The sequence below is a fragment of the Spea bombifrons genome, chromosome 4, assembly GCF_027358695.1.
Source record: "Spea bombifrons isolate aSpeBom1 chromosome 4, aSpeBom1.2.pri, whole genome shotgun sequence".
NCBI classification, from domain to species: Eukaryota; Metazoa; Chordata; class Amphibia; order Anura; family Pelobatidae; genus Spea; species Spea bombifrons.
The window spans coordinates 105206895-105220466 of NC_071090.1; the positions used below are offsets into that span (position 1 = coordinate 105206895).

General features: G+C 44.2%; 1 protein-coding gene across 1 annotated transcript; it reads left to right on the forward strand.

Moving 5' to 3' along the window:
- Positions 1–505: 505 nt before the first annotated feature.
- Positions 506–13572, forward strand: LDLR (low density lipoprotein receptor). The gene is made up of 18 exons (XM_053463222.1): positions 506–676; positions 6554–6676; positions 6901–7023; positions 7233–7607; positions 7855–7977; positions 8103–8225; positions 8443–8562; positions 8823–8948; positions 9058–9229; positions 9471–9698; positions 9823–9941; positions 10199–10338; positions 10788–10929; positions 11257–11409; positions 11758–12012; positions 12215–12289; positions 12466–12626; positions 12717–13572. Exons 1-18 carry the CDS (start codon positions 616–618, stop codon positions 12750–12752), a joined length of 2655 nt encoding a protein of 884 aa, XP_053319197.1. The 5' UTR covers positions 506–615; the 3' UTR covers positions 12753–13572.

Below are 13572 nucleotides of genomic sequence, written 5' to 3' on the forward strand. Positions count from 1 at the left end.
TATATATATACATAAATATAAATACATATATTTTATTCCTATATTCAAATCATGCATACCAGACAGCAATACTAGTCTTAGTGATATGTGGTATAAGAGCAATAATGTATATTCTCATTCTGTTTCATACACAGCCATATATTCCAGCAGATTAGAGGAAAACATGTTATTTTCTGATTTCCCCTGGAAATGCTGGTGGGGGTGAGTTAAAGGGCCAGGGGGAGGGGCAGGAGGATGTGATGGTATTTGTGGCATGCATATAGAAAAGGCTTGGTATGACTTTAAGCGCTTTCGGCTGTGTGTGTTTGTTCCAGATCGTACTGTACACACCTATGCTGGGCAGGGCACTCCCTGTTGATGTCACATCATGTGTTATAAGCCCCACCCCTTACTGGGCGGGAAGGGAAGCTCATTTACATTCACACCACTTTTAACCCCGCCTACTTGTGTGCCCTAAAAAAAAAAAAAAAAGTGAATTAATTCAAACTTACCCAGGGATCTCCCAATCAGTCTGCCATCTGAAGGAGTGGTGAGTGCACCCGGTCTGCAACCCCTGATCAGCAGCAAAAGGGGCAACAATTACCAGAAATCAGGAGAAGACACTGGGATTTAAACATGAGGCTCCAAGCATCTCTGCTGCTGCTATTCCTACTGAAGATTGGCACTGCAAGCTTAGGTAAGATCTACATATATATATATATATATATATATATATATATATATATACACCCATATATATATATATATACATATACATATACATACATACATACATGCATTGCACTAGGTGACTGTCCATCAGGTGCCTGTCATGTTAGAGATGCATTTGATGTGTTCTTTGCTGATACAGTGTATCTGTTAGCTGTTACATAGCATCACTTGACATCCCTTTGAATGTACAGGTGTAGAACAGGTGTGTGCTTTGCCTGTATCCGGGAGGGATCTGGTGACACAGGGATCGCTCTGTCTATGAGCGGGATGAATTTATTGCACCTGCCTCTTGTCAGGTTCAGGCATTTGCCTTCAGGAAACAATCTAAGCAGAGAGAATGTATACGATGTCCCTGTATTAAAATCACTGGAATGCTTATTCTTCTATAGCTTCCCCGTGAGCTGTCAGTGTAGTAATTGTGTACATTGAGCCTGATTAACCCAATACATGCCTTATAAAACGGTTTGGATCCGGGTTTTAAATGATCGTTTTAGCATCAGTCAGAGGTTTTAAGCTTCGGGTTTTTTGTACCATGTCAGGCACTGTAGACTGTATGCAGGTAAAGGCTACAGCGGTGGCTCTCTGCACTACGTATTTGGGTTAATCAAGGCGTCTCATTGACGTTTACAACCGGCTTTTACTTTCCTTCTACTATCTGAGGATTACCCTCCAAGCCCCGCCTATCTCCGGTGAGGGCATGTGGCGAGCGAGCCGCGGATTGGCTTCTTTAGAATCTGCCGATCGCGAGCCCCCGCCCCGCCGGCCAATCAAAATGTGGCGGGGCGGGGCCTAGATAGGCGTTTGTTGCAAGCGGTTGTTCGCAGGCAACCGCGTGGCGAGAATCTCCTCCCTTTGTGGGCGGGGATTCTAAACCCAAGCGGGCGTGGTTTCCGTAGCGTCTACCCGCCTTTTTTCCTCTACCGTTCAAGTTCAAGTGCAGGACAGGCTGCGCACGCCTTACGATACTATGAGGCTAGGGCGTGGGCGCTGCAAAGCGGTTCCCGCATGTACGCGGTGTGAGGAAATACTGGCCTTTACGTTGCTTTCCAGTCCTTGGTAGGCCGGAAATATACGATAACCTGTTTAGGGGGCGCATATAAAGCATTCCGTCAGGAATATTCTTGTGGTTACCATGGTGACTGCCGCACATTTAATTGTGTGCCTGGGGTGCTGTGCGTGTATCATATATAATTAGTGAGTAAAATGCATATATTTGTAAAAAAATCAAAATTGCGGTTGTTATGGTTACCTGTACAGGAAGGAGGCCAAATTACTGTAAACTGAGGAGAAATATAGTTATACTGGTGCACAGGAATTCCATTTTTTTTTTTACACTTCCCCCTACTTTGTTCCAATTAGTGTCAGTTTTAGGATTACCTGGAACTTAATTTTGAACTTTATAAAAATGCCTTAATGCCCCACAAGCAAGGGCGCTAACGATAAATGGGAATAAAACGGCAACATTTAATTAAATTATATGGAAAAAAAAAATATACATTTACGTGAAAAAAGCCGAAACAAGCAAGTTTGTGGTGTAATTTCCGTGTGATTACCGGCTGCGGAAACCCCCCTTTTGCTCACTCTTCGTAAATAATTTAAATGTATATTTACGAGGTCGGAGCACGACTTATGGCAAAGCGGGGCGTTCAATAATATAATAAATTATATAAATAATATAAAAACATGCTGGCATGTACACATGGCATGTATACCTTTTAAGTATTTAACATCAATGAAAGGGGACTTAATTTAAAAAAATATCTAGGGAATATTTTGCAACTTATTTCCCTTTTTTGGGTAAAAAAATGATCCCAAAAATTCCTGCGCTAAGTTTGTGGCATGGACAATTCCAAACGTGTCCGCGGGTGTGTCTCTGGCTTCCCGGCCGGGCGGCTCCCATCCCAGTTGGTATTTACCGTTTACACCTTGCTGGCTTTACCCCACGAGAACCCAAGTCCCATGTAAATCTATGGGGTCCCGCACGTACCCCTCGTTATTATATAGCCATATATAATGTCTGTGGCTTTTCGCTCGTCATCTGCATGGTTCCGGAACTCAAACTACGAAGCGTTCCAGAGCCTGGTTTAATAATAATATACATCGCTGTATACCTGCCCTTTGTTTATTTTGATTCCTTGTTAAAAATATAAACACATGGCGATAACCATTATCTTAAAAAAAAACAAAAAAAATAACCCTATAGTGTCTCCGATAAAAAGGCTTGTAAAGTAATCTGTCGCTTTCTAGATACGATGAAAGTGTCCGAGCGTCTGAAGTTCCAACGGTTTCCTCCTCTGCTTATCTCTCCGGTTGTAAACGCTTATCCTTTTTTTTTTTTTTTTTTTCGTAGCTGTAACTTATTTAGTAGTTTAAGAATGAATGATACTTTGTGCCCTAAAATGGCACCGCGTTCTTCTCCCCATGTAGATCATTCTATAGGGAACAAAAAAATCTTTGTTGCGAAACCTGCTGGATTACATTCTTTGTCTTTGCATACATCGATTTGTGTGTATGTGTATATATATATATATATATATATATATATATATAATATATATATATATATAATGTATATGTGTGTGTATGTATGTATGTATAATATAAATATAACATACTGTAACTTTGCAGAATGTTTGAAGGTTCTCCATTCCTCTTGCGCAGAAAGGTTTTATTGCACCTCGTGTTCTAAGATAAGACCGATGGCGCCATGTTATAATGTACCTTTGGCCTCTGATTCAGTGTTGAAGGTAAAGCTCTGTTTTCCACGAGGGGTTAAATTCACAAAACTCCCTCCAAATTATGAACGTGTGTGTGGGGGGGCACCTCGTATGCCTGAAATTACCTCTAACTGCAGCTTCAGATTGCTACCCCAGCCGCTCCTGTATCTGTGCGATCGTATTTGTTAATCACCCCATATTTAAACTGTACAGCGCCGTGGAATATGTTGGCGTTTAATATAGCGTAATGACAAAAAGAGAGACAGAAAATGCTATACGTTAAACTACTGCAGATCAGACCCCGTCGGCCCGTCTAGTCGCCCGTTTCTCCTGCTGTAAAGACTGGGATTCAGTCGGTCTCGTCTTAGATTCAGGAGCCGTATGCCTGTTCCATGTGCGTTTAAAGCCCCTCACTGTATTACCCTCTACCACCTCTGATGGGAGGCTGTTCCACTTGTCTACCCCCCTCTCACAGAAAGTCCTACAGAATATCATCTTCACATTTTCTCTGCTTTGTTTGTAGAGAAGAAACCTGGTTCTTTTTGTTCTTTCGATTCTCTAACAGACCTCCTGTAATTCATTTAAGGCGACATCTGGATTGCATCGACAGATCAGAATTCTTTTGGGCTTGTTTTCAGTTAAACAGTAAGGAGTGGCTGAGGGTCCCGCGGCTGAGGGTCCCAGTAGTGGGCAGCTTATTTCCTTAAGGCTTATTCTTACTGGGTGACTAAACTAGATGTTGAATTAAGTAAAATCTATTCAGCAGACCTTGAATGATAACTTTATTGAGGTGGTGGTAGATGTATGGAACAGCATCCCAGCAGAGGGGGAAGCGGATAATACAGTGAGGGGGCTTAAACATGAATGGGACAGGCATACGGTTCCTGAATCTAAGACTTAGGACCAATCATACGGCGGCGAGTCAAACCGCTCTTTAAATAACGTACGGCGGGATCGGATATTAATTCGGGATAAAGTTCAGGCGTGGGCGACCAGCTTAATGTTTAAACCAAACGTTAATCTTAGACGCTGCGATAATTGAGCCACAAAAATCTGTCCGCGGCCAGAAAAGTTGCTTATTTCAGGCATCTTCCCCGATGACCTTTTATACCGAGCAGCTCTCGTAATCGGGAATTATTGGGGAATAATCTCCCGGCAGGCGGAACGGCGCAAAGAACAAAGCGCGGACCGGAGTCAGCGCCAATTATTGGACCCGGGGCTAGCCCCCTCTCCATAGCATCGCATCATGTAGTGCTATCAATGTGGGGATTCTCAGAGGGTCCTTGAAATGAAATATTATGTTTTACTAACTTTAAATTTTCTCATAATATTTTAAACGTAGAATTACAGCATGGGGGGGGGGGGTTGGAGCCACACAGGGCGTTTTCTTCCTATACAGAGAGAGCGATGGAGCCCGGCCAACATTTTATAAGCCGTTTCTTGTGCTCTTCCCACTGCAAAATGCCTCCGGCCCCCTGAGACGGATTTAAACTCCGGCTGACTATGCTGTTCCGGCATTTGAAACCTGATCCGGCCGTCGGTGCAGCAGCGCAAGCAGCCTTTCCTGCTTTCCAATCCTTTTACAGCCACGCCGAGCCATAAAACACGCGGAATACGTTCATCGCCCCGTATATTATATTATAATATATATAATATATAGCACTGGGGATCAGGGAAAGCAAGTAATGAAAGGCATGGAGAGATACTGAAGTGCTGATGTACTTATAGTGTGTGTGTGTGTATGTATGTATGTATATATGTGTGTGTGTGTGTGTATATGTGTATATATATATATATATATATATAATATATACCAGTCTAATATATTTATATACTTTGATGCACATCTAACACTTCGGTAAAGTTTCAGCATCTCATCCTTGTGAAGTAAGCGCTTCATAAAAATATTTCTGTACTGCTGAGATATTCTATAGGATTGTAACCAGACACAGCATCCATCTCCCGGGGGCATTTCCATACATGAGAAACATGACTCTACGTCCGTTTAACACGTATGTTTCCTTATCCTGTGACAATCTTACACATGCCCGGAGCGTACAAGACATGGCCGAGCGCAATCTGCGTGTCACATTTTCACTATACACTATATTCTGGCAGGAGTAACACTCCCATTAGGCTTAGCCTGGGAACCGGGCCGAGTAACACTTCTTGGTTCTGTAGTTGTGATTATGGGATATCCGATCTATCCACACGGCTATGATGTCATTCTGGGTGCATGTTGCCTAAATGCAGCGAGCTCCATTACACCCCAGTTCTGTGATTAGAGGAAAATCCATACAGTTCTCTAGAAGTGATTTAATTGTTAGAGGACTGGTACATGCGTGTAGCTTTACACGCTACATAGACCTATTTTAATCTTTTATTTGTGGCGGTTCAGCAATACACATGATACTCGCCTGACATCAACGGGTTCTATTTCAATGTACAGATCTTTGAAGCGAGGCACATGATCTCAGTGTTCTGTATGATCACGTGTCCTCATTCTATAGGCATGTACCCGAGCGTTCACGCCTCCCTGCCCTTTAGCTGTGCAGGGCCTGTGATTGGCTGTCCGTATTTATTGCCATGGTGCCATAATCACCCATTTACAAGCTGGGAAAAGCACGCATGCGCTCGCCGGCTGCGGTGGCTGATAATATCGCTGCCAAAACGTTTGCTGTTACGCGTAAATCCTCAAACCCCGTGTTTATTTTCATGTATCGGGTTCTATTCCTCCAGTTTTATCGCTCCCGGTATATTATACCATTTATCCCAGCAGCTGCTCCTGGGAAAGTTCATAAGGATTAATCTCATAAGATTAGCGCTGATCGGCCCTGTAACCCTACATGTGCCTGACAGCTCTATGTGTAAGATAGTGTTCCTCGGGTGATGGACCCGCTTGGAGCTTCCTATACGGTCGTGTAGTTGTTCATATACATGTGTGTGTGTATGTATGCGTGTGTATATATATATATATATATATATATATATATATATATATATATATATATATATATATATATATATAATGTATATCCTGGGGACAAGAAACCCATACACTATTATAAAATAATGATCGTTCCAGCCTGGCATGTTGCTTATTGTTTTTTTTCTTCTCCTTTCAGTGAATAGGAAGTGCGACCGTAACGAGTTCCAGTGCGGCGATGGCGAATGCATTCCGCACAAGTGGGTCTGTGACGGCAGCCCGGAGTGCGACGACGAGTCCGACGAGTTCCCAGACACGTGCAGTGAGTATATTTACTGTAACCGCGCGTCTGTGCCTGAACCCCTAGGAACACTACTCTCTACGATATAGCCCCAAGCCTTCATTCACAGAAACTGCTAGATGGCATCTCATTTTACACACGTGTGCAGATCCCATGTAAATCAGTGTTTTTTGGGTGTTATTTTCCCCCCCTTTCTAATGAATTATTAGCTTGATTTTTAATTGAATTTTATGATCTCTTCCCAGAGTCCGCAACATGCAGCTCCAACCAGTTCAGCTGTGGCGGGAGGATAAATCGCTGTATTCCTTTATCGTGGAAGTGCGATTCTCAAATTGACTGTGAAAACGCCTCGGACGAAGAGAACTGTCGTAAGTTAACTTGAGCCACGTGTTTGGGTTTTTGATCAAGGCGGCTGTATGTTCATATAATGCACCCAACATCTTTTATAACCAGATCTCCTGCTCCAAGTCTCTGCTTTGATCTGCCGTAGATCACCGATGTCCGATCTTGGTTACTGTTTTGTTAGACGCAGTACGTTTGTAATCGTGTTTAATGATTTTGGGGTTGTTTCTTGTAGCGTCCAAGTCTTGTGGCGACGACGAGTTTCAGTGCCGCAGCGGGAAGTGCATCTCCCTTTCCTATGTGTGCGACGAGGACCACGACTGCGATGACGGCAGCGACGAGGATTCCTGTCCGGCCCCCACGTGCGCCCCGGCGTATTTCCAGTGCCTCAACGACGGGAAATGCATTCCCAAGTTGTGGTCCTGTGACGGGGACAGCGACTGCGACGACGGATCGGATGAGCTTCAATGCGAAGGGAACGAGCCCATCAAGACCGACAAGCCATGCGGCCAGCTGGACTTCCACTGCGGCAGCGGAGAATGTATACACATGAGCTGGAGATGTGACGGTGGATTTGACTGCAAGGATAAATCTGACGAGAAGGACTGTGGTACGTTTCAGACTTTTTGTCTCTCGGGAGATAAGACCCATTCTGCTCATCTAGTCTGCCCGTTACCGAATAAACCTCCCTCCTGTACTTTATTCAATCCTGTAATGTATTTAAATGTTTCTCTCGCAAGGGGAGTGGGGTGAAATAAGGATTGTTTGTCACCTTCGCCTCATAGTATCAGGCCAATCTGTGCCTTTGTGTATTTCATTACTAATTTGCATGCCTGCCTTTCCCCCCCCCCCCACAGTTAAAGCCACTTGCCGGCCAGACGAGTTTCAGTGCAACGACGGGTCCTGTATTCATGGCAGCCGGCAGTGCGACCGCGAATACGACTGCAAAGATCTGAGCGATGAGCGGGGCTGTGTGAACGGTGAGTGTTGGGCTGGAGAAACTTGCCATAAAATACCCGCTCCGTGTATTTCAAGACCAGCTGTGGGGATAAATATATTTATATAATTATTTTAAGTCTGATTGCCTTTTTCTTTCTACTCCCAGTGACAAAATGTGAAGGTCCTCAGAAGTTCCAGTGCCGCAGCGGAGAGTGCATCTCCATGGACAAAGTCTGCGACAGCAATAGAGACTGCAGAGACTGGTCGGATGAGCCCGTCAAAGGATGCAGTAAGTCTTTATCATATGGTACACCCCCCAACTTCCTGTGCTGTGATTGGTCCAGAACATCCGTGCCAATGAATCCTTGGCGCTAATGGGTCAGTTTGCTGATCCAACTTAGACTAATGGAAATCTCATAACGAGATCACATGATAAAGTTACCTATATAAAGATGGAAAGTAACGTCTTCGCTATGCTTATCCTGTTACCTTGTGCTCCTCCACAGGGGAAAACGAATGCTTGAAAAGAAACGGCGGCTGTTCCCATATCTGCAAAGACCTTAAGATTGGCTATGAGTGTTTGTGCCCCGAGGGCTACAGGCTGGTAGATGAGAGGCGGTGTGAAGGTAATTTTATAGAATATGTTGTATTTTGTGAAAAATTGAAGCCCCCAGTTCCCAAAATTCCTTTTTTTTTTTTTTTTGGCCCCGCTCGCTCCTTTGGGTTTATTATATCAAAAAAATCTTCTGTCCTGGCAGCCATTCGGGACGTAATGATGGCCACCCTTTTTTTTGGTGTGGCAGCTTCAGTCTGTAGTCTTTGCTGGAAGATGCGCTTTTGCACCAGTAGATGAAGGATTTTCAACTCTGTCCACCTTCTTTACCAGATATCAACGAATGCGAAAACCCAGACACCTGCAGCCAAATCTGCATCAATCTGATCGGCGGATACAAGTGCGAATGTAACGAGGGTTATCAAATGGATCCAATGACCAAGTCCTGCAAAGCCATCGGTACGTGAAGCATTAAAAACGGTATTCTCAAGAGTATTGCTGTAAGTCGCTATCCTCGGTGTCGCCTTCTCCTCTGCGGGTTGTTAACCTCTTTTGTTTCCATGTTTAGGAACCGTAGCTTACCTTTTCTTCACTAACCGCCATGAGGTGAGGAAGATGACGCTGGACCGGAGCGAATACACCAGCTTTATTCCACATCTGAAAAACGTGGTGGCGTTGGATATGGAGATAGACAGCAAAAAGATCTACTGGTCGGACCTCTCTCAGAAGAAGATTTACAGGTAACCACAACTCGATGGCGTACCAAACCAGTAACACGTCTCGAAGGTCCACGTTACATTAGAATACTTAATTTTTTTTATTTTTATTTGCATATGTACTCATTTTACCACCAAGTAAAAATCTATTTTGAGAAATATTGGTTATTGGACCTTTAATTCTTTATAATCGTTATTATGTAAAATCTTATATGTATTTTTATTCTTTCTCTTAAATATTGTCCCTTTTCTTCCTTACTTGCAGCGCTCTAATGGACAAGGCACATAACTTTTCCCACCACGCAACCGTGATCGGTAATGAAATTCAGTCTCCGGAAGGTATCGCCGTAGATTGGGTCCATGGCAACATCTACTGGACCGACTCTGCATTCAGCACCATATCTGTGGCCAACACAGAAGGATCAAAGAGGAAAACTCTCTTTAAGGAGGGTCTGGCCAAGCCGCGCGACATTGTGGTGGATCCTTCCCAAGGGTAAGAGAACAAGAGCTTGCGCTCAAATGCACATCGTACGAACCAGTATTTGGGGAGGAATATCTTGTGTACAGGTTACACGGTCTTGGTTAAGTCGTGCTATAAGATCCTCTCCGTGTTTCAGGTTTATGTACTGGACAGACTGGGGTCTGCCTGCCAAGATTGAGAAAGGAGGCTTGAATGGCGTGAACAGACATACCCTGGTTTCAGATGGAATTGAATGGCCCAACGGGATCACCCTGGGTGAGTAATTCAAGGATTCTCTGTCCAAATGGGCCAGGAGCTCCCTCCAAATCCTCCTTATAAACAAACTTATCAAAATATCATGTGCCAAGGGCGTTGTTGGCTAAGGTTAAACTAAGTTTGTATCTTATCCCAACACCATCACAATGGCTTGTAGTTCCAATGACCCCGTTATATATTGGGGGGGGGTCGTGACTTGAAGGCCACGTTTCAGGTGGCAGAAGCTAACGTGAGATCTCTCCTCTCTGTATCATCAGACTTCATGAGTCAGAGGCTGTACTGGGTGGACTCCAAGCTTCACTCTCTGTCCAGTATCGATGCCACCGGAGATAACCGGAAGACCGTAATAGTCGACGAAGAACACTTGGCTCATCCTTTCTCCCTTGCTGTCTTTGAAGTGAGTCTACGTTTATTAGCCGTGTTCATACTTTCACTCGCGCTCGTCCTTTGGGTGCCGGTGGGCTAAGCTGTGCTCACGGGGTTCACGTGGCCAACAGTATCTGTGCCCGAGTCACTGCGGTGGTCATCCCTATCCGTAGCGTAATTCACAGTATGTTCTAGTAATTTCGGATACCTGCAGTATGTTTCACGCACGTTTATAGAATACACCTGGTTCTAGAGCAGATTTTTTTTTTTAAGTAGCGTTGAACTTGCGCAAAGTTCGGCTCCCAGACTGCGCTGTCTGTGTCAATATTTGCGCGATCTATCTTTGTCTGATCTTGTTCTGATGTAACGCGTTCCCGGCTCAAACATTAACAGGAGTTGGGGGACTCCTGGGATTTTGCCCTTTCCGTGATCTGCAATCTACCCGGAACAGCGGTCTGATGATTTATTCATTTACTTTAGGACCTTGTATTTTGGACCGACAACGAGAAAGAAGCCATATTCAGCGCCAACAGACTTACCGGAGAGAACATTGTGAAAGTCGCCGAAGATCTGTCCTCTCCGGACGATATTGTCTTGTACCACAACATGAGACAACCTAAAGGTATGGCGTAATTACATTAGCCTCCGTATTATTCATGTTTTTCAGGCTCCTTCAAACCATTATTTGGGGTTTTTAGTTGAATAAGGAAGACAATAAAAACAGACGGTATATAGAGTAGGGACGCCGAGGTCCGTGGGGGGGTGTTAGTAAGATGTCTCTTTATTGAGTTGGTCCCTTTTCTTTTGTCCTTAAGAAGCTTTGGGTTGATCAGTGACACGTTGTATACGTGCAGTGCCCCTTTTAATAAAGCTCTGTATTTTTTATAATGCATTGGAGTCGTGTATTTGACGTGCTTCATATTTTTGTTTTTTTCTTCTTTACCCGTAGCTCAGAACTGGTGTCAATCTCACCATCTTGGCAATGGCGGTTGTGAATATTTGTGCCTGCCAGCCCCGCATGTCAACAGCCATTCCCCAAAGTTCACGTGCGCCTGTCCCGATGGCTTGCACTTGGGGCCAGACATGAGAAGCTGCGTGGCAGGTATGTTGGCTTCTTGTGCTTCAGTTTGTGGGCACAGGCGGGTGTTTTGACTGGATCCATTATGAGATTCTTTTGTGAGCCCTCTTTATGTAGCCAGACACATGCTCCACAAAAGATTGTGGGATTTATTGTACATCAGAAGCTGGGGTGGGGATTCCATGGGTGGCTCATAATATAGTCTATGTATACGAGTATAGTATATGCTCATCAGAAAAACTCTACTTTTGGCATTTCATTGTTTTGTTTGCCCGAAAAGTCCTAATCCGTGTTTCTATCCGTGTTTCTATCCGTGCTCCTTTCCGTGTTTCAATCCGTGTGTTCGCTCATTGTTCGTCTTCAATTATCCAGAAACGAATACTCCGGAGGTTGCTCCTTTTACAACTCCTGTTGCTACCACTGCGACCATGAAGAGTACGACCCTCGCAAAGATTACTACAGCAGCAAGGAGGCCTTCTACCGCCCCTCCACAGCCACCAAGACAAGCCTCAACTACTACTGTTACTACCACTACTACTACTACCACCCCCGTCACCACCTCTACAGCCCCCACCCCACAGAGCAATACAGAAAAATCCCTGACCTTCACCACCCAATCAGACCAAGGTATATATATATATATTATTATTACTGATAAAATAAATGTTACATTAAATAGAGGTGCATGGGATTTATTCATTAAAGCTTTTTTTGTTATGTAACTATAGGAAATGTGTAAAAAGGGACGTGTGAGCAACCAAAAAGCCACATATTCTCCATTTAAAGATGTTGTTGCCATAAAATCACTTTTTTTTTCTCGTTCCTATAGATCGGAATGTACTTGGTGCAGACGCTGCAACTTCCCACTCGAGTCCCACCGCCCTTTATATCGTGATTCCCATCGGTGAGTTCTTCTCTTTGCCCTTCCTGTCTGGGGGGGGGGGCTTTTAAAGGGACAGAACCACTTTATAACAGAAGCTGCCCTGATTGGATTAACACGTCGGATCACAGATTTTTAGGGAATAAAACCACAATTAAAACAATTGCCCTGTAAATTAAAGCCACCCTCTCTCTTCTCAGTGCTGCTCTGTTTGATTGCCTTCGGGGGGTTCCTCCTGTGGAAGAACTGGAGACTGAAGAACACCATCAGCATTAACTTCGACAATCCCGTGTACCAGAAAACCACGGAAGAGGACGAGATTCACATATGCCGGAGCCCGGACGGATACACCTACCCATCGGTAACGTTTCCGCGCCCGCCATAACACCCCCGTATTGTTTGATGTAGTGTCTGCAGCGCACTGACGAGCCGCTGTGTCTTCTATCCACAGAGACAGATGGTGAGCTTGGAAGACGACGCCGCATGAACAACTGTTAGCCGCTCAGTGCCTATCGCCCAACTCTGCTGCTCAATTCTATATCAGGGGCAACGACCACAAAAGCCAAAGTCTATTCATACGTCCGTCCGCGCCTGCGGTGCACACGGGCCTGCCTGCGCAGCTTGAATTTTGAGACTTTATTTTTTTTTGTCTACCGTCCAAAGTACTTGTATAGTTTTTTTTCTTCACAAATTATGTTCGGTTTATCGTTACGTTTCTTTTTTTTTCTGGGAAATAATCCTGTGGAAATTGTGCCATTTCCCCCCCCCCCCTTCTTTATTTGCACTTCCGTTCGCCATGAGAGGAGAAAACCGAGGAGGCTTGTGAAGGACTCTAAAAAACTGGATGATGACAAAATATCTACATCATAACAGCACTGAGGGACCATAAAGGACAGAACAACCTGATTGGTTTTATTTTATATATATATATAGATATTTTGTTTTTTCTTTTTGATGTAAAAAGCACAAAATCTTTAAAACACTAAAGAACTGCTGGGAGGCGCTTTAAACATGCAGAACTTATCGAGAACTGTGGATGCGGACGTCTCCGGGCCGCCTGATACGCCAAGCGGCTCTGGGGTTATTCTCAGGATCGGAGTTACAGCCATTCTCGGAACATTCTTCCTAACCAAACGTGTAGCGAGCCACAAACGGCCACGATTTGCCAACAAGTGCCTATTCTGCCGCCGTTATGTCATTTTGTTTGCCTGTTTCTCTGTCGCTCGCCCTCCGTCTGCACTTTTTCTGTTGCGAATTCATGTTGCTTTTTTTTTTTTTTATTATTATTTTTTTATAAATAGCATCTT

Excerpts from the sequence above, each read along its gene's own strand:
- LDLR (XM_053463222.1), top strand. The coding sequence starts at position 616 with ATGAGGCTCCAAGCATCTCTGCTGCTGCTATTCCTACTGAAGATTGGC. Across the intron at positions 12,013-12,214 it reads CACCACCCAATCAGACCAAG|ATCGGAATGTACTTGGTGCA; the intron begins GTATATATATAT and ends TCGTTCCTATAG. Across the intron at positions 12,627-12,716 it reads ACGGATACACCTACCCATCG|AGACAGATGGTGAGCTTGGA; the intron begins GTAACGTTTCCG and ends TTCTATCCACAG.